This window comes from Phlebotomus papatasi, chromosome 1 (genome assembly GCF_024763615.1).
Source record: "Phlebotomus papatasi isolate M1 chromosome 1, Ppap_2.1, whole genome shotgun sequence".
Taxonomy (NCBI): domain Eukaryota; kingdom Metazoa; phylum Arthropoda; class Insecta; order Diptera; family Psychodidae; genus Phlebotomus; species Phlebotomus papatasi.
Window position 1 is genome coordinate 97745955 of NC_077222.1, and position 24752 is coordinate 97770706.

General features: G+C 32.6%; 1 protein-coding gene across 2 annotated transcripts in view; it reads right to left on the minus strand.

The window, feature by feature from the left end:
* Positions 1–23922, minus strand: part of LOC129809952 (myosin heavy chain 95F) — a 44898-nt gene extending 20976 nt beyond the window's left edge. For both annotated transcript variants that reach the window (XM_055860126.1, XM_055860124.1), the window contains exons 1-4: positions 23688–23922; positions 8107–8297; positions 369–442; positions 101–230 (exon numbers count right to left, since the gene is read on the minus strand). In XM_055860126.1, coding sequence (XP_055716101.1) covers positions 101–230; positions 369–442; positions 8107–8290 — 388 coding nt within the window. In that variant the 5' untranslated portion in view covers positions 8291–8297; positions 23688–23922. The remainder of the gene's footprint in view (positions 1–100; positions 231–368; positions 443–8106; positions 8298–23687) is intronic.
* Between the last annotated feature and the right edge of the window lie 830 nt (positions 23923–24752).

The following is a 24752-nucleotide window of genomic DNA, read 5'->3' on the forward strand; positions in this document are numbered from 1 at the left end:
ACAAATTGATTGAGTGGAAAAAAAGATTATACAAGAAGTTTTTCCACTGAATTTTTCTTGTATTGGAAATCTGGTTCTTTTTAGAATCAATTGAACTCACCAATGGCATAAACATGCGGTGGGAGTTCGCCCAATGAACGCCCATTGTATTTCTTAATAGTACTTGATGAATAAAGATCTCCAATTTCCTTATATGGGTTCACAGCTATTAGTATATTCGCAACGTATGTCTGCAATTATTTCAAGCATAATTGTTTTATTTCTTACTTTAATTGCATGTGACAATAGCAAGAAAAAAAAAGAACAACAGTCTCGAAATGAGACAGAAAAAAAGACACAAACTAAGACTTTTCTCTTCAGACACTTACATAAATTTTATCTTTGTAGTATCTTGTCTTTAGGTTGTCTAACAGAGTGGCCTCATTCAAGAACATAAGTTCACCTTTAAGACAGAACAAAATTATATATATATTTTTTTGTTTGGTTTAATAGTTTAGTAGGTTGTCCAATTCAAAAAGTTCTAAATGAATGTTCTTCCCCCTCAAGCGTCAAAGTGAAATGAATCATTTTACAGTCACTCTGTTTGCTTTTTTATGATCAACTGCAGTGGTAATTTTCTTCCATAACACATACCCAGGAAATGTTTATTTACCACCAAATGATGAGCTCTCGCCGCTTAATCTATTTAATCATCAAAAGTAGATTTTTATCAGTTACAATATAATTAACGAGAATTCCCCTCAAACAGCGCGTTACACATTGAAATCTCACTGTACATAAATTATGCAGTGATTTTAGATAAATTATGGAAATACAATAACTTTTACACGCGTATTTGTATAAATAAACAAAGATTAAACTGATAAAAAAAAATATTTGCAACAAGGAAAATCGTTATTAGTCAAATATAGGCCGGTTATAATAAAAAAAAGCGACTAACAAATAGCGATTACAATCCCCTTACGTATATTTGAAAATAAAATGGATTACCTCATGCAAAGTTGTTACTAGGTAAAAGAAAAAGAGCACTTCAAGAGTTTTAGGATCCTAATCAAGATACTTGAGTATGTTTCAACTAATAAAACAGGGTAGATCAAAGATTTTCTAGTTTCAACGAAAATAATTAGCTCTATTATAACAAGCTAACAATTATACCAGTTTAAGTAATGACTTTATTTAAAACAAAAATGGTTCGCTAATTATGATTACATTACTGCTCGAACTCCATTGAAAGAGCAGTCTACCAGTTACCACCTCTAAAGGCTAAACGGTAACAGATAGAGAAATGGGACCTTAAGGAGACCCCCCAAAAGTCGTCCGTGGACCATTTACATTCCCTAATTTTTCCTCCCCTAAGTCTCCTACACCTAAAAAATGGATTTGACTTATCTATGGCAATATATTAGATGAGACGTTTAAAATGCTTAAACGTTTCACACTCATCGATCATGAAAATCATGTCCCAAAAATCGATTTTCGTGAACGACCCGTCCCGTCCCGTTCGTTCGTCGTATAAGCACTTCTGGAGAGAGAACGGAGACAAATATCGACAAGCGATTTTCGGCAAAGGTTAAATATCGATAGGTGATCAGATGTAGATGATGTCAGACCCACCCCTCACCTCCCCTTCCACCTTTTTGAAACATCCCTAAATTTTGTTTTTTCAATAGCTCCGTTCTTATGGCATCGATCGATCTTAAATTTCAGTATATTAGAGCTGTACCTTAGACCTTTGGATTACAAAAAAATATTGAAAAATTTTATTTTCAAACAGCCATATCTGCGGTTCTAATTGTCAGAATTCGAAAAAAATTTGATGTCTTGGAAAGCTCACGAGAACTATTAGGGTAAATTAAGCTAATTCAAAACCTGCTCCAAATGGAAATTTTTCGCTACTCCAAATGGAAAGGTCATTGTTTTCACGATAAACACAGTACTAAATTATTATATTTATATATTTTCTATACCACAGTTTCATTATCTAGTTAATTTTGCTCCAAATAAAGCGAAAATTCATTCATATTCACAAATTTTAATTTGTTAATTTCTCAGAAAAATTAAAAGTATACCTTTTCACTATAGAATTTTTCATAGATCGATCATGTTTTCCAATGAAAAACACAATAAGGTGACTGTTCGTTTTGTTTAACATTTATGTAATATTTCTGGCTAATTTTAGTTAAATTAAGTGCTGATCTTTATTGTTAACAGTATACGTGAAGTTTTCAAATGAAATAATTACATATTTCGTGAACAAAAATGATTTTTCTGAAGTGTCTGCAAATGCTTCAATAGGAAACACCGGAAATATGATTTTTTTGGAGAGATTTTCTTATTGTTTTAGATGGGAAAGGAGAAAAGACCAGGATTAAGAACAAATCAACAAGGTTTTGGAAGCCTTTCGTAGCGGTTTCACTTAGACTGTTTGTCTCCAATTAGAAACTTTCCCTTGTCTCCATTTGGATTAATTTGTTCCCAATTGCAGCATTTTACGCTCGCGTATTTTTCTTGCATTTCAGAAGTTTTCAAATTATATCTAAAGAATTTTCACTAAACAGTAGGGTGGAATCACCAGTTCTCGCCAGTGCCCCACTTGTCGCCACTTACATTGAAAACACTATTTTTCGCAATTTATGAAATAAATGAGTCGCAATTTTTTTGTATTGTTTCTGCTTCTACGCATAGAATCGAAAAATAATAATTATTCGTTTTGGATTTACGATTTTGATCACTTTTTAGAGCAATATTTTAAGCAAGTGCATCGAATCCAACATCTCTTACCAAATGTACTAAGTGTCGTCAAATTTTCATCAGGCCAAAAATACCTATTTGGGTAAATAATTTGTCTATTGAATATTTAATTACACTTGTGGAATACATAAAATTTGTATTTAGTCAATTAATATTTCATTTTATATTATTTTTGTATAAAAATGAGGCATGGCGAGAAGTGGTAATATTCTGGAATTGATTTTACCACCTGTCGCCATATCTTTTCAATAGGCGACGCTAACTTCACTTCGTACATTCTCAGTTGTCAAATCTGCATTGTTTACTTTCTGCAAAAGCCCCATAATTTGATTTCTCAAATAAAAGTGAAGAAAAATCATTTAAAGAGAGTAATAATAAAGTGATCACAAGGAAAGATAAATGGTGAATGTATTCTTTTCATAGCTTTGCCTAAAATAACCGAGTGTGGTTCTTTTCAAGTGGGTGGCGAGAAGTGGTTACAAATTTTACAAAACTGGCGAAAAGTGGTAAAAAGTGGCGACGAAATGGTTATTTTTGCATTATTAATAAAAATCAGTTTTTTAAGTAGTCCAGCGTTATGTTCTAGGATTATTGTTTTCACGTATCTAGAGCCAATACATCTAAGTAACTTTGTGTCAAATTTGACTTATCTTGTAACAAGGATTCAAAAGTTATGATTAAATGAATTTAATTTTTTCCTAAACATGGCGATAGCCGGTTATTCCACCCTAACATTCTAGAAGAGTCAAAGAGCAAACTTATGCAATTCTTTTCAGAAAAAATATGAACTTAATGTGTTGAATCTTCTGTCAAAGTTAAAGCGTCTGGAAATGGTTTTGATGAATTAGGACATTTACCCTATTCTCTAAAATTATCTTTCTTAAATTTGGGAAAGTGCATTTCACATGAATTCCGTTACGTTTTTGAAAATATTGTTCGAATTTGAGGAGTGAAAAATGTCATCTATACCCCCAAATGTTCAAATTTGAGGAACTCAACTATACAACCCTTTTGACATCTAAACTTCATCCGACTTAATCGAAGGTCTGATTGATCGAAAAATCGATTTTCGAAAATTTGATTTCGAATATCTCAAAAACTAGAAGATGCTTTTTCTTTAAATTTTAGTAGGGGAGACTGGGGCACATGTAACCATTTTCGATAGATGTGAATTTGAGGTGATTTTCCAAGGACACCGTAATTTTTTGGAAAATCTTTTTTAGCTAATGTTTTACCCTTGGGTATAGGCAATACATCGAAGGTAATGCGGATGCTGGAAAACAATTGAGTTTTCCATAAAAATAAAATTTGTTTCACTGTGCATTATTCTCTTTTCACAAAATACCTGGGGTAGAAGTAAACACTTTCTGGGGAGGATGTAAACACCCTTTTTTCCACCCTTGAAATTAACTTTGCACCACTTTCGATTATTTTAATTACTTAAGAGATATATAAAGACTGCATATTTTTCAAAAAATCACGACACTTTTTACAAAGAATAATTAAAATAGCAAAAAAAGTAAAAGCATGCATATTAAAGACATTTTTCAATAGATTTTCCCCATATTTTGACATCATGTGACTTTTTATTGAACACAGCACCACCAATTTTTTTCGTAATCTATGAATTATAGATATTTCGCATGAAGGTCAATTTCCCGCTCTTTTACCTACTCATTTTGTGAAATTGAAATTGCCTGTTTACATCTACCCCAAATGCTGTTTTCTGACCAATTATTAATTCTTTTGAAATAATGTGAATCTTAATTTATCTAGTAAATGCATAAATATAATCCTAAAAGATGTAGAAAAGAACTGGTATTGCTACATTTCGATTATTTTACACAGTTTTTAATTTTCAGGTGGAAATCAAAATGACCAAAATAATCGAAATATCAACATTTTCGGGAAAAATAATTTTTATTTTTAAAGTATTAGGATTTTATTGACCAATTCATCTGTGGACATACATCCCCATGGTATCTATGAATGCTTATGGGTTTTATCCTCTGGAGTCTTAAAATTAATGAAAAAAATCACAGTGTTTACAACTACCCCAGTTTACTACTGCCCCAGTTCCCCCTATGTTGTAGCTGAGGTCGAGACCTTTCCAAAAATATCTTGACCGGACTATATTTTCGGTGTTTATAAAGGGATTACTATGAAATTTTAGTATATATTGTATCTAAGATCGAGATCTTTCTAATGATGGGTCCCATCAGTCACTACTTCAATACACTGTACACAGACCTTTACTACAATCAATCTCGGGATTATACACATTTTCGGGACCGAAAAAAACGCGTAAACTAAAGTATTGCTCATGGCACAGATCGCATCTCCCTTTGGCCAGATTCCTCAACAATAATGTTTGCTTAAAAACCATCAACGGCCAATTGCTTCCAACTGCCATAAGAATAACGGCTTCTTCTTAAAGAGCCTTACGACCGAGGGCAGATCACTTATGAATATTTATTGGGTAAATTCCTGTTGAGGAATTTATTCTCTAGAAGTATTTGCGGGACAACGAAATCAGGAAAATTATTGTTTTTTATATTGTTTTAAAACTCTCTTGAGGCATCCCCGAGGGTAGCCTCCACAAGGGAGCTTTACCTGTCTTAAGCCCAGTGCAGTGGCTCGAAAGAGCTGTTACTAGAGGCCGTGAAAACAGCCGGGTCAGTCCGAATAGAGCACGAATTCCCCAGAATTCTCAGGAATATTCTTATCAGAGCAAGGGAATAATCTGACCAGATTCGGACTAAATCTCTTCCTCTTGTTGTTGGCTCTTTAGTTTCCAGATAAAATGCAGAAATTGGATACAATTTTGCATAACTTTCAAACGTATAAAAGAATTCTGAAAATTACTATCCAAGATCATCATTATGACACTTCGCTCCCCATTAAAATCAATATTATTCATCTTTATATTGTATTATTATTCACATCAGTTACTTTCTCCTTGTCGTTTGCAGCTATGCATTTCTTCAATATATCCCTCACGTTTTTGCTACACGTTTTATTATGATATAAATGATTTTACGACAATTATTCTGTATTTACTAAATCCCAAGAATTTCACTTTAATATAGATCATAATTTATATTACGAGAAAAATTGATTTATTAACGTTAACTTGACATTATAATATTCATGTTAAAGCCTTTTTTTTTGAATAATCGTATTGAACATTCTGATTATGTAAACTTACATGATGTCCAAGATTACACAGAAAAAAATATTTCGTTAAATTGATCATAAATGTTTGTGAATTCCTACTATCGACTTACGAAAGACTCGTAAATCGTATAACCCACAAATGAGTTCGTAAAAGTTTTGTACTTTTCTTCAAAAAAAAACATGGTTTTGGAGGGAAAGATCTACTGTGAGAAGAAAAAGAGGAAAAACATCTCAAAATAATATTGATTTATGAGGGAGGGGGTTATCGAATACCGGGAGTCGCTATCTCTTATCGTTTGACCTCTAGTCGGGTAACAAAGTTTCGTACAAATAAAAATAAAATATTATTTAGTATTTCCAAAACTTCCAAATTTAAGTAAATTGGTTGAAAAATGGGCCCTCCAGAGAGATTAAACTTTGACATTCGAAAGTGTCGACTTGTTCGAAATTTCGAAATATTCGCATAGACTACCTTCGAAATATATCCGAAAATAAAAGAAACCGAAAACCACGGTTTTGGGGAGAAAGAAGGGGATAGAGGAAAAACGAAAAGGACTTCTGTAGATAATGCTTCTTTCGTAAGGACCTAAATAGACTCAGGCTGATCCTCGAGAATATTTAGTTTGTAAAATTGGACAGTAATGGCTTGGGCACACCTTTTAGATCAAGAAAATTTCATGAAGTCGAATTTCGGATCCCTTTCTTTTTTACGAGCTTTGTATATATTTATCTCATTCTCTCGCACTCTTCTTCTTCTTTTAAACATCACACCAAATTCAATTTAGCTCAATCGAATTTGGTATGCGAAAGAATGAGATAGTCATATGCAAAACATGTGAGAAAAAAAGTTTCGTATTTCGACTTCATGAAATTTTCCTGATCAAAAAGGTGTGCCGGAGCCATAAAGGATTATGTAAAGAAAATTTATGCAAAAGACCCCTAATCGATGATCCTAAGCCCTCAGTGTATGACCATTTGGGAAAAATCTTTCCTGCAAAATTTTACAGGCTAAATTTCTAGAGCACCAGCCTGAGTCTATTTGGGCCCTTCAGACTGGAGGCTTATCGCAGTTCCCGTAGGTCTCAAAATTTTATTGATTTTTCAAAATCTAATGTATCTTTTGCCTTTAATATTCAATCCTAAACAAAAATTCCCTAAAAAATCATGCCTAATAAGAAATTGGAGGAGTTAAGACAGATGGCTAAGTCTCAGGTCTGAAGTCCGTATAAGGGTCACCGAAAACCAGAAGTCGATATCTCTTACCTTATTAGCTTTCAGATCGGTGACAAATTTGAAGAAAAGTTTATTGTGTACTGCTATCTCTTTGAGTTCGAGCAGTAAAGATGTTTAGAAAGCATACTTTATTAATTATAAATTGGTTGTCAAAGTTTGGACTTCGAAATTAGAAAATTGTTCGAAATTCCAAATATTGTCCTACTTCAAGCTGTAACCACTTTAACCGCTTAATTTTTGCTTAACGTGGAAAATCAAGCAAATGTTGAAGTTTGTCCGGTATTAAAGTCGTTAGAAGAATTCCAACATAACAAAAATGATCCGAATAAACCATATTTTACGTATTATTACTTCAACTGAAAGCTTTATTTAACACACCATTACCTAATTACATGTTTGGTAATTAAATATTTTGTTTTTGAATAAATATGTATAAAATAGTGAAATATTTTAACATAAATGAGAGATTTTGTTCTATCATTAGCACATTTTCATTTGTTTAAATTTATTCTGTTTTTAGCCCTTTATAACAATTTTTTTCGTAATTTAAACATGAATTTCCAGAAGTTGTATCGCAAAGGTTCTTGATCACAAAATTTTGTATTATGTGTTGGCAATAAATGAATAAATCAAAATACCTTTCTTTGTAAAATACGTTACTTTAAACGCAATTGCTTTACAAGCAAGAAATTGGGCAATTTAGTTCTGTTAATTTCGATTCAATCAAAACAGAGAATAAATTCTTGGCCCATTAACCACGACGAGAGCATGAGAAGACAACATATACTCCACAAATGTCTACAATTTATCACGCAATGAGAAAACTCCTACCAATGATTTCTCTCTAAATGTTTGCAGTATCATATGATCACATTTGTCACTCACATAAAGTACATTGCAATGTGAATATGTAGGACAGTGCAAAAGATAAAGTGTTACACTTACAGTTATCATCGTGATCTTGTTCTCCCTCGCACGATGGAAAGATGTCTTGAACAGCACACACACGTTTTGGAAATTTACTATCTAATGGTTGCACTTCAAATTCTTGATCACTGCCTATTTCAGAAATACGTCCTTTAACATATCCCTCAGTACTATCACGAGCCCAAACAATATGGAGATCCATCTTTCATCTGCAAAAAAAAACCAAAAAAATACATACGTATAGCTAAGATTCTTTTTTTCTGTCTGTTACACATAAAATTTCTTACATTTAATACACGATATATCATAATATAATTCTTTTCTATTTTATATTCTTCTACAATTAAAAAATCATGCAATGGAAAATTGTTTTATCTCTCGCTATAACCTCTCTCTTCCTCTTTAATTGCTATTTTTTTTCTTACACAACCGTACAAAAAAATATATATCGGCAATCTCCCAGTGGGAGTAATAATAATCTCATGAGCAATATACCACAATTTCGCGGTGATCTTGCAATAATGTTTAAGAAATATAAAATTTTCTATATAATAAGAGTTCCAAAGAGTGGAAATGAACAAATCATGTTAATTTATGCATTGAAAATAAAAGCAAAAGTAATGTATCTTCTTCGAAGTGTTTTAAAGTCCGGAAAAATTTTCTATAATTTTGCCATGATTCATTTACAAAAAAAATTAAATTCGTGCTTCATGCGATCAATGTCCATTTAGGAACATATTATCTCGTGGTTATTTCTGCTAAAATGGATTTTATTCAAGCATTGTGTGAAATTTTAAAAGGTCTCCCACTGACACCTTTGCTTTTCATGATCATACCATTATAATTCACGATAAGTCACACGTAACTCAATATATTAGATACAAAATTCATTCATTACTTAATCACAGCTACTACTATATACTGCACTTCAGTCAACTATCCTCAATCAAGCTTATATACACAGGGTCTAAGCGTTCTAACAATTCCTGATTTTGAAAGCGCTTTAACTTCGGTTTACAAAGACAAATCTTAACAATTTTTCAATCTTGAAAGATGCATAAAAAGGGACATTTGAAGTGCACCTAATTGTACTACGTTCTGGTAAGTCTTGGGAATATTCTACTAGTGGTTTGTTTCTGGGATAAAATCTCCATAATCACCTGTTATAATCTTCCAATTTGTCTCGGCTAAAATGAAGACTTTTGTTTTAAACATTTCGCAACATCAAAATAAAACTAAAACTCCAAGCTTTTGAAGACTTACAAAACTACAAAATTTTTCCCAGTTTAGGAATACATCTTTTAACGGATTAAATATTTACAACAAAACTACAAGGTAATTCAACTAATTAATTCTTGATATCGTTGAGTTATTTTTTAAATACACTAGGTTTTCATTGAAGAATAACGTTTAAGGTTTTTCATTAAAATAAAACACCTGTTAAAAGCGGTTGCAAAGCGTCCCAGAGCTTTCCGGAATGCTAGAACTTGCGACTTAGACGTATTACCTCAAAAATTTACCGTTTACCGGTTTGCAACGGATTTATTGAACCGGTTGAATCACTCAAAAGATCGTCCGAAATACCTTTCGAGCAATCCTAAAAAAAACATGGTTTTGAAGGGGAAAGGAAGAGGTGGGGGAAAATGAAGATCATATTAATGGTCCTTGGGGCGACATATAGGAGGAGGGGGGCTCCACCGAAGGTCCCAAGTCTATATCTCTAAACGTCTGGCCTCTAGAGCTAGCGACAACCAAACGCTAACCCCCGGCGAAGTGTTTTTTTAGACGGAGCTGTTTGAAGCCAACTCACAAATTGATAAGAAACTCAACTTACACTTTTCAGAATAATACCGCATTTAGACAGATATATAGTATATTTATCCCTCTTTACAAGGACCAGAGTCTTGTACACAAGGTACACCTCAATTTTGACATATATCGTGTAACGGCCACGAGTGTAAAAAAGTTCCCATACGCATTTGTATGTGAAAGTAGGGAATTGGCTTCAAATTTGAAGGCCACTCGTCGGAGACTAGACCGAACAGATCAGACGGACAGACGAACAAACAGTGTGACATAAGAAAACTCTAAACTTCAGATTTCTGGTAAGCAAGATAAAGCAAAATTCTACCAAAATACGACCCCTTAGGGTGTAAGGAATTGAAATAACATATAAATAACTCAACATCGAGGGATTATACTGCTTTCTCTGTAGAGTTTGAACAGAAAGAATACGAATATATAACCTAGAGAAAACTTTTGATAAGGGAAAATGCATTACTCGTTGTTTTTACTTCTATAAGAGGGTTAAAATCGAAAACACCCTTGCTGAAACAGGCCTTTTTTTAAATAACTAGTAAACGCGTCTTACTAACTATATAATCAAAAGATAAATACAAGATTTCCTGATCCCGAAATATTTGTTTTCGGCAATGTATTGCCATGTATTGTATTGTCAAAATTTTTCCACATTTTATAGGAAGATGAAAGAATAACGCTGAATGTACTAGAAACAAAAAAACTAATTTTTTGAATATCAATAAAAAATTATTTTCGAAAATTCCTTAACAAAAATTTCTCTATTATGAGCCCTGTTGTTTTGATTTTCACCACAACAACTTAAAGATTAACATAATCCTTATACTGGCATCAGATCTAAAGCTTAGTCATATGGCTTAACTCGTCTAATTTCTTACCAATCACGATTTTTGACAAAATTTAACTTATGATTGAATTATTAAAGTTGAGAGACCTATTAGGTTCTAAAAAAAAGCGATAAAATTACTCTTTTTTAAGATTTTGAGACTTTCGGGACGGGAACTGGGCTAAAGCTCTAGTCTGAAGACCGCTTTATGTGCAGGACAGACTTACGGCTTAAGCCGAGAGACGGCATAACGTAATTATGATCATAATAGTGATTAGACTACATTCTCATTAGTTGCCCACTAAATCGTCTCTAGGGTTCAGCCGTTAATCTGTCTAGGGCATTACGTTCGGTAAACATTAGCGATTTGAGAGCCCTCTCCGGTTGAAGTTCATACTGTATCGATTCAAAAACGCGGTGGAAGTTCGAAAATGTAAACCGACGAATTGCACATAAATTAACAAGGTCATAAAAGGGACATTTACTTTAATGAGATCGAAATTCAAATGTCCTACTATTCTGAAATTTTAAAATATTATACAAAAAATCACTTTTTGCAGGAAACATTCATGCACTGTTTCTGACGGTGTTAACGATTGAAGTGTCAAGAATACTGAAAATTTGAAATGGAGGAACTTCATCTCTTCAAGTGGATTTTCGAATAAGTTTGGGTTTGACTTTGGAAAGCTTTTATATTTTCGAATTAAAAATCAATTTTCTGACATTTTAGAGGAAAGGACAACTTGAGATTTCCATAGGATTTTTTTTTGGGAAACCGGTATTCCAATTGTCCTTAGGGGGCTAAGTTGGTGGAACGGTTTAAAACAAAAACAATTTCAACTCAATCTCTTTCCTTTCGTATACGATCTTTCGCAAGAGCATCATATGAGCTAATTTTTTGATAAATTTAGCCCTTCGAAAGACCTTTCTAAAAATTGTGAACAACTTGATATGAAATTTGGTTCAAATGAAGTTAGCTACCACTTCCGTTACTTCACAAACCAAATTCACTATGAAAGACTCACAGTTCTTATAAACTAAAACAAGCTTATCGGTCTTTTAGTTATCATACCTATATGAATTTATAAATGGCAATATAGTATAGAATGTTTCACAATGGACACGACATACCATTGTATTGAATTGAAAGTGAAAAAGAGCATTTCATTGATTAAGAAAATATTTATCACTTAGATGTTGTTAAAGTGTATTGCTTTACAAAATGATATCACAATTTAAAATCAACGATTTTATGAAATACTCCACCAATTACACCTCGTCTTTATCACTCGCAATTAATCATATTGAAGCACTTACTCTACCTTCACATAGTTTTCTTGTTTAAAAAATGTTTCTTTTTTTTTTTGTTTTTTTGATAAAATTTTATATCAACAATTTGCAAGATTCGCACCATGATTTTTTGGTGTGCTTTTACTCTTTATTTTCGCTCTACAAATGTTTTTAATTTTGTTACACACTTTTTGCGGTGGATGTTATGGGAATCACTTCCGTTTTATAAGTTGAAAAGCAAAAATACTCGCAACATTTTTTTTTTCATACATTAAAAAGTGAACTAATGGAGAGAACTATTTAGCATTACACCTGTTGTAATTTCACTATTGTGAACTCTTGAATGTCTATGTACCTTCTGTTCCAATTGCTATTGTTAATTTGTGGTCGCTCTCTTGGAGTCATTCAACCAGCTTTTCTGCATTTCAGCAAAAAAATACATCACAACTATATAATAAATACATAATATACACACCTCAGTCATATGCAGAATTAACTTTAAAAATACAGAAAAAAAGAGCCATGAAATTTAATTTAATTTGCCATCTTTGGCAATTCACAAATTTCAACACTTCCCCTTCTTGAGAGAGCAATAATCTCCACTAAAAGCAATTTTGAATACTATTTGAATATTTTGACCCAACCGGAGAAAGATGCTGCAATGTTTAAGTGCGCGAAAACGACTAAAAAAGAGCAACTCATTGAACAGAACACTGCCATCACTTAAGAAAATTCTCTTCTATATACATTGACTTTTGATGGAAGGTAAAACGGGACTTTGTGCAGAGTTTGAAACATTTTTCTCATTCATGCTGGAACGGTGCTTTTCGCGTTTCCAGCAACAATATATATGTACACAACAAGATCTCAATGAGATTCATCCACTTCAGCGAGAAATCTCCAAAGTAAATCCCAATTTATCCAAAATTTATTCATCCGGCTTCTCTATCATTCAATACAGTAGTGCAAAAATTATTTCAGCAAAATCTTTTTGTTGCATTTCAAAACCTCTTAAGAATGCTATAAAATTTCTCATAACAGCTAATTTTCTATTGAAATACTTTTTGAAACTCTTCTTGGCGAAACATATGCTCAAAAACTCCGGTATATGAAAATGAGAATTCACATTATGTGGTTCAGTAGAATATTCACTGCTGAAGAATTAGGTGAACCACTCATGAAGTGGAAGAACTCGTAGAGAGAAAATTGTGCAAAATAATCTATAGAGACGATAGAAATAAAAAAATGCAAAAATGTGTCAAAGCGGACGCAATAATTCTACTCCATTTATAGCTCACTCCTCGCTATTGCGAAAAAAAATAAGAGTAAAAAAATGTCTTTGTGAAAAATATGGATATGACAAATGTACAATGGCAAGAGTAATTATTGATCCATTTGAAAAAAAAAGAAATAAATAGAATTTAAATAGAAATTTTATTTAAAATGTTATTTTCTAAAAATGCTAGCTCACTTTTATATCATTTCACATCATAGAATATGAGGTTATGGTAAACCTAACCCCAAATAAGTAAGAGCATATTTTAGAAAATAAATTGATATAAACAATTTTTTGATTGCTTCTCCAAATTAAAATTATTTGACTAGTTCTGCTACCAATAAATTAAAGTGTCAGCACACTCTTTTAGAAAAATTTAGTCCCAACAACCTCATATACAGTTATGGAAACCATCCATATATTTAGGTAGGGTAACTAAATGAAATAGTTGACCAATATTAGTTTCAATATCCTTTTCATTTAGTTATCATAACTAAATTAGATTAGTAACGGATACTATAACATATTAGTTCCAATAACTAAATAAATGGGGTTGATACCCATCTTATTGGCTGTAGTAACTATGTCATATTAATTGTGGTTACTATATAGCATTCATTGTGATGCCTATATTTTATTAGTTATGAAGATTAATTCGTAATAGTTAGTTTTTTCAGAATTTTCAAAATTATTTTATGCTATTCATAGTCATGTTCCATTTTCTTACAGTAGAACCCCGCTATAGGTCATCGCTCTATAGTCCACAATTTATCGACCGACCAAAACACTGATTTTAAGTTAGGTTATGTTTTTTTAGTACGCGACATACAATATTGTCATCATTTTAATATTTTTGGCAAACTTTATTGAGTAGTTGTGATAATTGTGATCCATAATGAAGAGAGCGAGGACAAGTACCACAATCGCAAAGAAAATGGAAGCCGTCGAGCAATTTCAATACTAAAACTCTTTGATAATTTTAAAAAATGACATAGATAGACTATAGTGCGACCCAAGTGTCAAATCTGGAACCAAATATGGCCTATAGCGAGGCTCTACTGTATACAAATTAATGTATAAGAACATAAGCATCCAACGAAAGTTTGCAACTAAATTGATGCACAATATTACTCTGTGATGGACATAATTAATATGCCATATTTTTCGAAAATCCATGATCCAATCACAAGCCATAAATGAATTTTAGAAAATATTCACCTAAGATTTGCACTGATTACACAAGAAAAAATTGGCATATAAAGTATAAAGTTCCCTTAAGATAGTGGGGACTTGAAAGACGCTATATCCTTTCACATGCACTTCTTCCGTAAGACTGAAATAGGGTGGCTGCTTGAAACTCGAAAAAGCTTTAACACATAAGTAAAAAAAAACTCTTTACTATTGGAAAAGTTGTCAGAACTTTATGAAAATATAGGCCCATTTATTTGCATTAGTTGTGAGTACTAAATGGAATTAGAGACCAATATTAATTGGGATATCAATTTCATTTAATTAACACAAGCAAATATAATTGTATGAAACCTTTATAAACTAATTACCGCAACTAATTCACGTAAATATTGCCTTATGTTCTCACTACTAATAAAATTATTATAAGAAAAATATTTTAAGATTATAGGAACCATTTTAAATACATCTGATAATAATCGCCCGATCAACTAATTTTCATTAGTAATGATGCCTAAAATTTTCTAAGAGTGTAGGTGTTCCTTTGACCCTATAAAGAACTTTATTAAAGAATTCAAATCAGATTATAAATCTATTTTCAATTTGAGCATTTTTTTAATTTTTGGATTATTTATGAATGCCATCTTGCCTTAATAAGGCTCCTAAAACTATTAGGTGAGATTCTTAACAATCTCACCTACTATAATCCTAACAAAATTTCATGTCGTCCGATCGACCTCAAACTTGGCCAAAATGTGTTTCAGCACTTCCTGATCACGAATATATATGTGGCTATTTTACGTTCCCGGCCGGCCGGCCGGCCGGCCGCTCTTTGGAGCTTACTAGCTCCTAAACTAAAAAAGATATCGACTTGCGGTTTTCGGCAAAGGTTAAATATCGTATGAAAATTGCAACATGGTGCATTGACCCCCCACCCCCCACCCCTCCTTCCGCCATTTTGAAGACCCCCCTTTTTTTGTTTTCTCAATAGCTCCTCCCCTATGGCATCGAGTGGGCTCAAATTTTAGTATGTTATAGCTGGGCCTTAGAGCTTTCCATCAATACCAAACTTAAGGTCCCTCGACCCCCCTGACCCGAGCTATAAGGGTCCAAAAAAAATTTCTTAAAATGGCCATAACTCCGGTTCTAATTGTTAGAATTTAAAAAGTGAGGGCTTTTTGGAAAGCTCTCGTGAAATGCCACTTCTTCTTCTAACATCGCAAGTTCATAAAACCACCGCTAGGGGCGCTTTTTTTAAAAAGAAAATTTTTAAATCTTATAAGTTAAATAACTCAAAAATTCCATTGTGCATCGGGCTGAAAATTTAGTATGTTGTAGCCGTTGATTATACCTATCAAACAAAAAAAACCTTAAGTCGATCTAAAACCCCTGACCCGAGCTATAAGGGGTCAAAGTTCGAACATTGACCGGCCTCTATCTCCGGTTCTAATTAACATAGCGACCTAAATTTTACCTTTTTGGTTTCGTCTCAATGAGCACTTTCAGATGGAAGTTCAAAAAGTCACCACAGGTGGCGCTGTGATAGCGTCAAAATTCATCGAAATTCAAAGTCACTTTTCTCAAAAACGGCATTGTGCAAGTTAATGAAATTTTAGTATGTTGTAGTCCAGTCTAGGACGTTTCCAAAATGGTGCGTATGTGCGCTGTGGTTTCAATAGAACCGGAGATATGAGGGGTCAAAGTTCACGAAATTCAAAAAATCATATCTCCGGTTCTATGTGACCGATTTTGATGAATGAGGGCTTAAACGAAAGATCTCACCAAATACTACAACTTTCTAGAACATTTGAACTTCGTGGGACCAACACCAGGGGCGCCACAGTCGAAAAACCAATTTCAATATCACATAACCTCAATTATCTCGACTGTCGCTAAACCGATTTTGATGATTACTTCAACATAATTGTAGAGCACATTTGTCTCTACATTTCGTCCATACATTATTTTCCACTCAGACTACGCTATCACTCCGATTTTGCCGTTTAAGTGTGAAAAAATTGATTTTTCCCATAATAACGCTTTGAAATCACTCAGATGCCAATTTGACTGCCTCTACTCCACCAAGACACTTAAAATAGGGGTTTAAATGGAAAGTCCCGCAAAATACAACAATTCTTTGATATAGTTGAAGTTCAACAAATGACTATTTGGGGCACTCTGGATGAAAAAACGAGTTAAGAAACAAAAAACCTCGCTTATCTTGGCTTCTGAGTAATCGATGAGTTCAAGTTCTACGGCAAAATTATAGAGAACATTCTGGTCTACATTTCACCCATATAACACTTTTCTGTCAGTTCATCCAAATCCTTGATATTTTGGTTCAAATACAAAACTTGTATAATTTCACGAATTTGATTCAAGATAACTGAATGGCGTCTCCCAACTTCAGCTCCAAATTGAATTTGCATGCACTCCGAGTTAGCTCACGTTAAGAATCTCACCTACATAAGCCGGTTAGGATTATCTGTCCCTTTTTAAATTAATACGATATTTTTTTAAATTTACTTTTATCTACTCAACATTTGTAATATTTACAGGGTTTATAATCGATTTCTATTAATACTACGCCGTATACATAAAAAAGAATATTTCGTAAAATTGTTCGTAATGTTTGTAAATATTTTCTGGGCGACTTTATTGTAAATCGTATAGCCCACGAAAAGTTCGTAAAAGTTTTTATTTTTTCACAAACATAGTTCATAACATATAAATATGTTTTTACAAACATTTGTTCGAAAACACACAAAAAATGTTCGAAAAAAGTTTTGTCATTTGTTCGTAAAGTTTTGTCAGGCAAACCAAAATTTACGAAAAAATGTAAAACAACAAAAAATTCTCAAGTTATCATGTTGAGAATAATGTTTGTGAAAAATTACAAACTTTTACGAACATTTTTCTGGGTTATACAACTTACGAGCATTTCATATCTCCCGAGTACACAAAAATTTACGAAATATTTTTTTTTCTGTGTAATGAGATTAAATTTATTTTATTGATTTATTCATCAGAACAGGGCTTCTCCCTTCCCTTGGACCGTTACCGTTTTAACGTTGTGACCAACCTCCAGTACAAAAGGATAGACGTGATTTCTAGGAAGACTGTGGTGGCTGGCTCATTTGAACATCGAAGAACATTTGGTATTTGTTGGGGAATGGGGGAATGAGGCACCTTTGAATTGATGTACCTTTGAAATCGGTTTTTTGGACATTACCATGATATATAATTCAGTTTGATAAATCAATTATGAAGCTAAATTGTATTATGAAAAGCCTGAATTCCTTTTGAAAACAGAACAAAAAGCCCAATTTCAAAGGTACCCCATTTCAAAGGTGGCCCACTTCCCTCTAACGTCATACCAAGTATTAAAAAAATATTCTTCAAAACTCCCATGAAGCATTTATCATTACCTCAGAATGATTGATAAATATTTCTTGCATTTTAATCACTTTTGAATGAAATTTTAACCCTGAGATCAACAATTAAATACATCTCAAAGTTAATAAAATTATAATGATAATAAATAAGTTTTCTGTAAATTTAATTTAAAAAAAATTGACCTCCAATTGGAATCACATTAAAATTGTGAATGAACCTAATTTTAAAGAAGATAATTATAGGTTTTCACAATGAGAAATGCAATAAAATTGCATTACTTTTATTGATTCAAAATACCACAATATTGAATGCTTATGAGAACCTAAAAACATATTATCCATCTTCAATGAAACAATAGGAATGTATTTAATGAATTAATCTTGCAAAATGTTCATTCATTGCTATCATTTTTTTTTAAACACTTTCTTTTGAATTATTTTTTTACCTAATCATTCACTTTCCATGAAAAAGAGGTATCACTTTATCATATTGTTTTAATGTAATACGAGACAGTGGTTTTTTTTCTTGGCGCATTATAAAAATAATTTTTCTTCACACCATTTTTCAACAAGATGTGACGATAAATTCATTTTGTGCAGTGTTGTGGTGAGTCATTAAAACACAGTCTGGTTTGAAAAAGTATAGTGATAACACCATACAGAGGCGATATAATGGTATATAATTGTTGAATATAGAGATGATGTACAATTTCAATTTGAAATTGAATGACACGGAAACGAGGTAACATTTGAGAAGAATAATCCAGTGCATTAAGATTGAAACACGAAACGATCCGCATTTTAAACAGAGCAGTGGGCCAAATATAGATTAATACCACTAAACAGAGGTCAAAACCAGTCTTAAGAACCACTCAATTCTTCAGCAAAATGAATATATATATAGCATCTGTAAAATTTCATGTCAGAGACGACGAAAAATTAACCATTTCTGTCTTGTCTCCTCTTTCAGGCAAAATAAAAATAAAACAAACGAAATACGAAAAAGAAACAGTGTTTGTATCCAAAGAGGAAACCCACACGCTGAGCCTTTTATTTTCTTTTTTCTTTAAACATTCAAAACTAATTTTATATTCGTCGACTTAATATCGGAGAGTCATATTGCAGGAAATGGTAAAAATTCTTGTCAATTACATTGAGGAAGAACAACAACAAAAAAAGTTAATAAACCCCACTTGTGACAGGAATTCTTTTCTTTCTTTTCATTTTTCGAATAAAAGGGGTAGAAGAGGAAAAAAAAATCATAATCTCAAGTGCCTTCCCCGAATCAATTGTGATAAGATAAAGTTGAACTTGTAATGTAACAATCATTCCCAAAGGCAATGTGCGAAAAGCACCTTTGAATCGTGTTAATAAAGAAAAATTTACCACATCGCACACACAAAATTTTCCAAACACAAATTTATATTCATTTTTTTCTTTTGCATTTTGATGAGTCACACAATGCGAAATAAAATCGAAACAGAAGGAACTTATTTAGGAATGCTTTTTTAGTCTGGTCATTCAACCATATTAATAGACTTTTGCCCATTTAAATTCAATCACATGAAATTTATTGTGTCCAATAAACCGTACGTGTAATCAATTGAAATACGACACCGAATATCACCTTATATATTGCTATCTAACCACTTATAACAACTTTTCTTCAATTTTCAAGTCTTTCCAGGTATTCTGACGAATTCACGAGAATTCCACGAGAATGGATCTTTTTCACAATATCACAGACACTATGGTTTATTTGCCAAGAGTTTATTTCTTAATTGTCTATTGAATTGTTAAAAAAAATATATCTATGAATATTCTGTATCTGTATTGAATATTTCAGAATTTTCTTCATTGAAAGAAATTTTTTTTTAGCAAATTTACATTAAAATTTGTGGGAAAATGTAGTGACTGTTGTAACAAAGAGAATTATTATTCTGCAGAGATGTGAGGTGTTTTTCATATTTCCAATATATACTGCTAGATAGTGCAAATGTTACTTTATGAATAATACGACGATAGAACACGAGAAGAGGGACTGGATTTCCTAGAAAAATATTTTTTTATTATGTAAAATTTACCCCCAATTCCGAGATAAAGACTCAATTCAAATCTATAAATCGACCTTTAAAAACTGTTTCATATTCATCGATAAAAATTTTTAATTGGAAAGTGTCAAGCGTCTTTTAGTTCTACAGCAGAAAAAAATAAATAAAAATAAATGAAAATTTCAAATTTCTAATAAATTAGTTTCATAAGTGGTCGTGAGAAGCTTGTTCAAACCTTTTTTAACACTGAAAATTTTACGACAAATATGAAACCCGTTAAACATTACTAGCCTTAGGGGTCAAATAGACTCAGGCTGATCCTAGAGAATATTTAGCCTGTAAAATTTGGTAGTAAAGATTTATCCCAAACTTTTATACTGCTATAGGATCAGTCTATTTGGGTCCTTAAACTCAAAATCTCAGCTCACTGAAAATCTTTAATTTAGCCCCTAACTTAAAACTTAACTTTAATCTTTAGCTACCTTTAATCTCAGAATAAAGTGTGTTTTGGATATTTAAAATATATATCCCTTCTTCCTAAAAAAATCCTTAAAATATGTGAATCACCCTTCCCACTTTTCTTATATCCTTATATTATAAGCTATATATCTTTAAATCGTCTTTTACAGACTGATTCATATTCATAAAATTTCTTTAAGCTTTTATGATAAAATGTCACAAACTTCACAATAATAAAGCAGAAATAGAAATGTAAAACTTATTTAATTTTTTTTTTAATTTTAGAGATGGCCAGCAGGACCTTTCAAATCTTTAATTACGGGAAATTTCGAGGCAAGATTAGAATAAATGAAGTTGCATTAGCCCTTATCTCAGAATAGGATAAACAGGTCGGAGATGATCTAAGTGAGATCGGTAACATTCAAGGACGTAGCCAGGATTTTACGAGGGGCGGGGCCAAAATTTTGTCTGGCTGAGGGGGGGAGGGGTGATCAATGTTCGGTATTGCCGGTGCGGGCCCAAATCCTGAACACCAAAATTCCGGTTACCATATCCCAAAAAAAAACCAAAATTCCGAAAGTCAAAATCCTGAAAAGCTAAAATCACGAAAAACTAAAATCTGGAAAGCCTAAGGGCATCTATATATTTGGAGCAATTTTAGTCAAAAATTACTTTTTTGAAAGAAATCTTCTGCACTGCTGTAGGTTGAAACGTCAAAATTCTGTTAAAAATGCTATTTTCGATTAAAAATGCTCCCGATGTGTAGAGATCTTAAATCCCGAATTTCAAAATCCCTGTGCCAAGATCCCGAAAGCCAGTCACAAAAGCCAAAATCTCGAAAGTTGAAATCCCGAAAAGCCAAAATTCCAAAACCGAAAAATAACAACAAATAAGCACACAACTTTATAGAATCCAGATCCAGAAATTTAACTCTAATCTAAAGTACTTTTGGCCATGAAAAATCCCTCTATTCTCACTAAGAACTAGACCTTTTTAAGTGAATTTCTTTTGTTTTTCGTAAGAGATTTACTCTAAATTATCACGGAATTATCAACAATTGATGATAAGCCAACTAATATTTAATAGAAATGTCTAAGTCTCTAAGGAAAACTAAAAGAAAATTCACATTATTCGAAGACTTGAACGTTCGAAGGGACAGTACTTTCCCCTAGCAATATTTCAAAACTATGATTCTATTGAAGAAATTGATGCGGGGCAAAATCCCGAACAACGAAATTCCGATGGCCAAAACCCTGAAAAACCAAAATTCCGAAAAGCTAAAATCCCGAAAGCCTAAATCCAGGATTTCAAAATCCCTAATGAATCAAACTCTCCAAGGTCGAAATTCCGAAAGGCAAAATTCCGAAACCAAAATCCCGAATGGTCGTAGTTTTGACAGGGACAAAATTATGTAGAGTACTTAAAGTGGAATAATTTCACAAAACACAGAAGATTTTGTTTTGCCTGAAGCAAGCGTTGCTACAATCGTGGGAGTGTTTATGACACTTTTAAGTATTCTGCATTTTACGCCTTTTGGAATTTTGGTTTTCAGGAATTTGACCGGGACCCGTCAAAAACACGATCCTAATGGCTCCGGCGCACCTATTAGATCAGCAAAGTTTCACAAAGTCGAAATTCACAGCCTTTTCTTTCTTGAAAATTTAGCATATGTCTATCTTACTCTTTCGCACTCTTCTTCTTCTTCTGAACATCATACCAAATTAAATTTAGTTCAGTCCAATTTTGAGTCCGAAAGAAAGAGATAGGGTAAAGTGATATAATTTGGAATTAGTGTTACAGGTGTTACAAGTTGGACAATTCGCCGGTACAAGTTGGACATGGCTTTTTTCTTGATAAATACAGTACAAAATTTGTTTTTAAGCACAAGGAACCAAATTATAATGCCCAACGCACAATAACTTTTGTTTTGTAAACATGTTTTTGACATTTTAATGAAAGTGAGTGAGATCTAGATTTAGTCATCTCGCTCACTCTCATAGAAAATTTAGAAAACATATTTACAAACAAAAGTTATTGAGCGCTGGGCATAAAACTAAAGCATTAAAAATATACAAATAAAAATTAAGTACTAAATTTATCAAGAAAAAAAAAGCTCTGTCCAACTTACCATTGTTCAACTTTTACCACTTTAACCTACACTTAATACAAATCTTTTAAGAATGATAATTTCATGAGATTTTACCGATCTAAAAGATGTGGCGAAGGCATAATGAAAGGATTAACTGCAGGGAAGTGCGTTTGATGTACTGAAAATACTAAGACAGTTCTAGTATTTCTTATAAAATATAGCTCGTAGTGAGACTATAATTACTAGTCATGACTAGAAGCACATTTTTCGAATTTAGATATTATTATTTTCGATGATCTTTAAAACTTCTTTGGTACTTTAGTCTTTAGTCTCACAGGGTTTTCTAAAATTTAATAAACTTGTAAAATGAAACCACTTACTGTCTTCATTTGGAGCTTAATCTTAGCTTTATGACCAAATTATGCTGATCTTTCGAAAAAATACTGATCACTGATTAATTGCACAAAATTAGAGAAACCAATTCAAAAATCAAGCATATAGCGAAGCTCTACATTAGTCAAAATTACTGTAAAGCTCATTATTCCAAATAATTCTTCACAGTCTCAATTTAACTGAAGATTGGAGCAAAATGCGTTTTTTAAGGGTCTTAATGAACAAAATTGATAGAGATGCTGTTGCTTGATTCGAAAATAATCTTGCTTCAGATTTCTCTTCCAAAATTATTAATCCAATAAAAATTGGTTTGGTATTTTCTGTATTTTCTAAATTTAACTGAATTTATGAATATTTTATTTCCAAAGTCGATTGAGCTGGAGAATTTGTGTAAAAACGAGAATAGGGCCCTTGATTTTGGAGGAAGTAGCACTGAAAAATCCATGTTCACCGTGCTAACAAAAACTCCCATTTTTCCCGGATTGGCGTCACAAAAGTGGAGCCTCCCGGACACTGTTGCCCACTTTTTCTCGGGCCAGTGATTGGGAATTAGTATGAATAGAGTGGCCCTCATTAGGTTCTTTTTGTCTTTTATCGCTGATTCGTGAAAAAAGGGGGAATATGGTTCTCTATTTTTCTGTCCAGTGACTTCCATGTACCGGACCCATATTGTTCGCCTCAAAATTCAGTGGTTCTAGCATGAATTTCCTATGGAAATGTATGCAAATGTGGGCGTTGGAATACCCTGGAGTCCCAGGTGATGCACAATTCACGGAAATTCTGCAGATTTATTGCGAAAATTGCCTTTGTTTACCTGTTGAACTTTTCTCCTAATTTGATTTATTGCAGGACAACAGCAGATGTGGCGGTATATCCGAGAATTTTCACTGATTCAACTGCTTCACTAGCATTTCACTGTACTTATCTCTGACCAATTCACTCACCACGACCACTGAGAAGGGAATGAAACAGAAATTGAGAAAATTATTTTATATTCCCGACTTTTTGCGTCAGATCCCGTCCACGGTCAGACCACAAATGACGGAGGGGAATCGCTGAACGCGAGTTTCAGTCGTCAGTGGCGCTAGTGTGCTATGCTGCCAGGGCCGTATCCTCCAAATGTGAGAGTTTGATTTTGTGGGAAAAGCCAACTCTCCGTGTGAAACTCGCCTATTTGGTATCCACGAAATTTTCTCATGAAAAACCGGAGAGAATTCTCGAGTGGTATTCCCGGTGAGAGTTTGATTAATTTACATAGAAAATAAGCAAATAAATTAAAATATCGCGTTTTTTTTTTAAGTTTTAAATGGTTTTTAAATGATTATTTCAATTAATAAATACAATTTCCGTATATTTATAATAAATTTCAATTAAGTTTTTTTCTTAATAAACTGGGCAGTCATTTCGAACTTTTTTTTAATTATCTGTTTTTATTTGTCTAATTTTTTTGAGTTTGATACCAATCATTTTCCAAATTGTTTATTATTTTAGTTTTATTTTATTTCAGTTTTCGTAAATAAAAAAAACCGTTGTGGCCATTTAATGATTAGATCTTTGATTAACCTATTTATATTCTTAATAAATACGAAATTGAAAAGATTTTTAGCAGTTTACTTGGCCGTGAACTCTTCAGAACTCTTAATTTTTGTTTTAACTAAAACTGGAGAAAAAAGATCGCATAATTTATAGGGAGTTTATCAGGAAAAAGGTCCTTTTTAGTAAGTTAAATTGTTAGACCTCAAGAGTCAACAAAACAAATATTTTAAACAATTTTTTTTTTATATGTACGTGTTCCTTCTTAAATTAGGAAAAAAATATATTGAGTGAGATTCTTGAAATTTGCATCTATATTATGCTTTTTTATTCGACATACAATCTA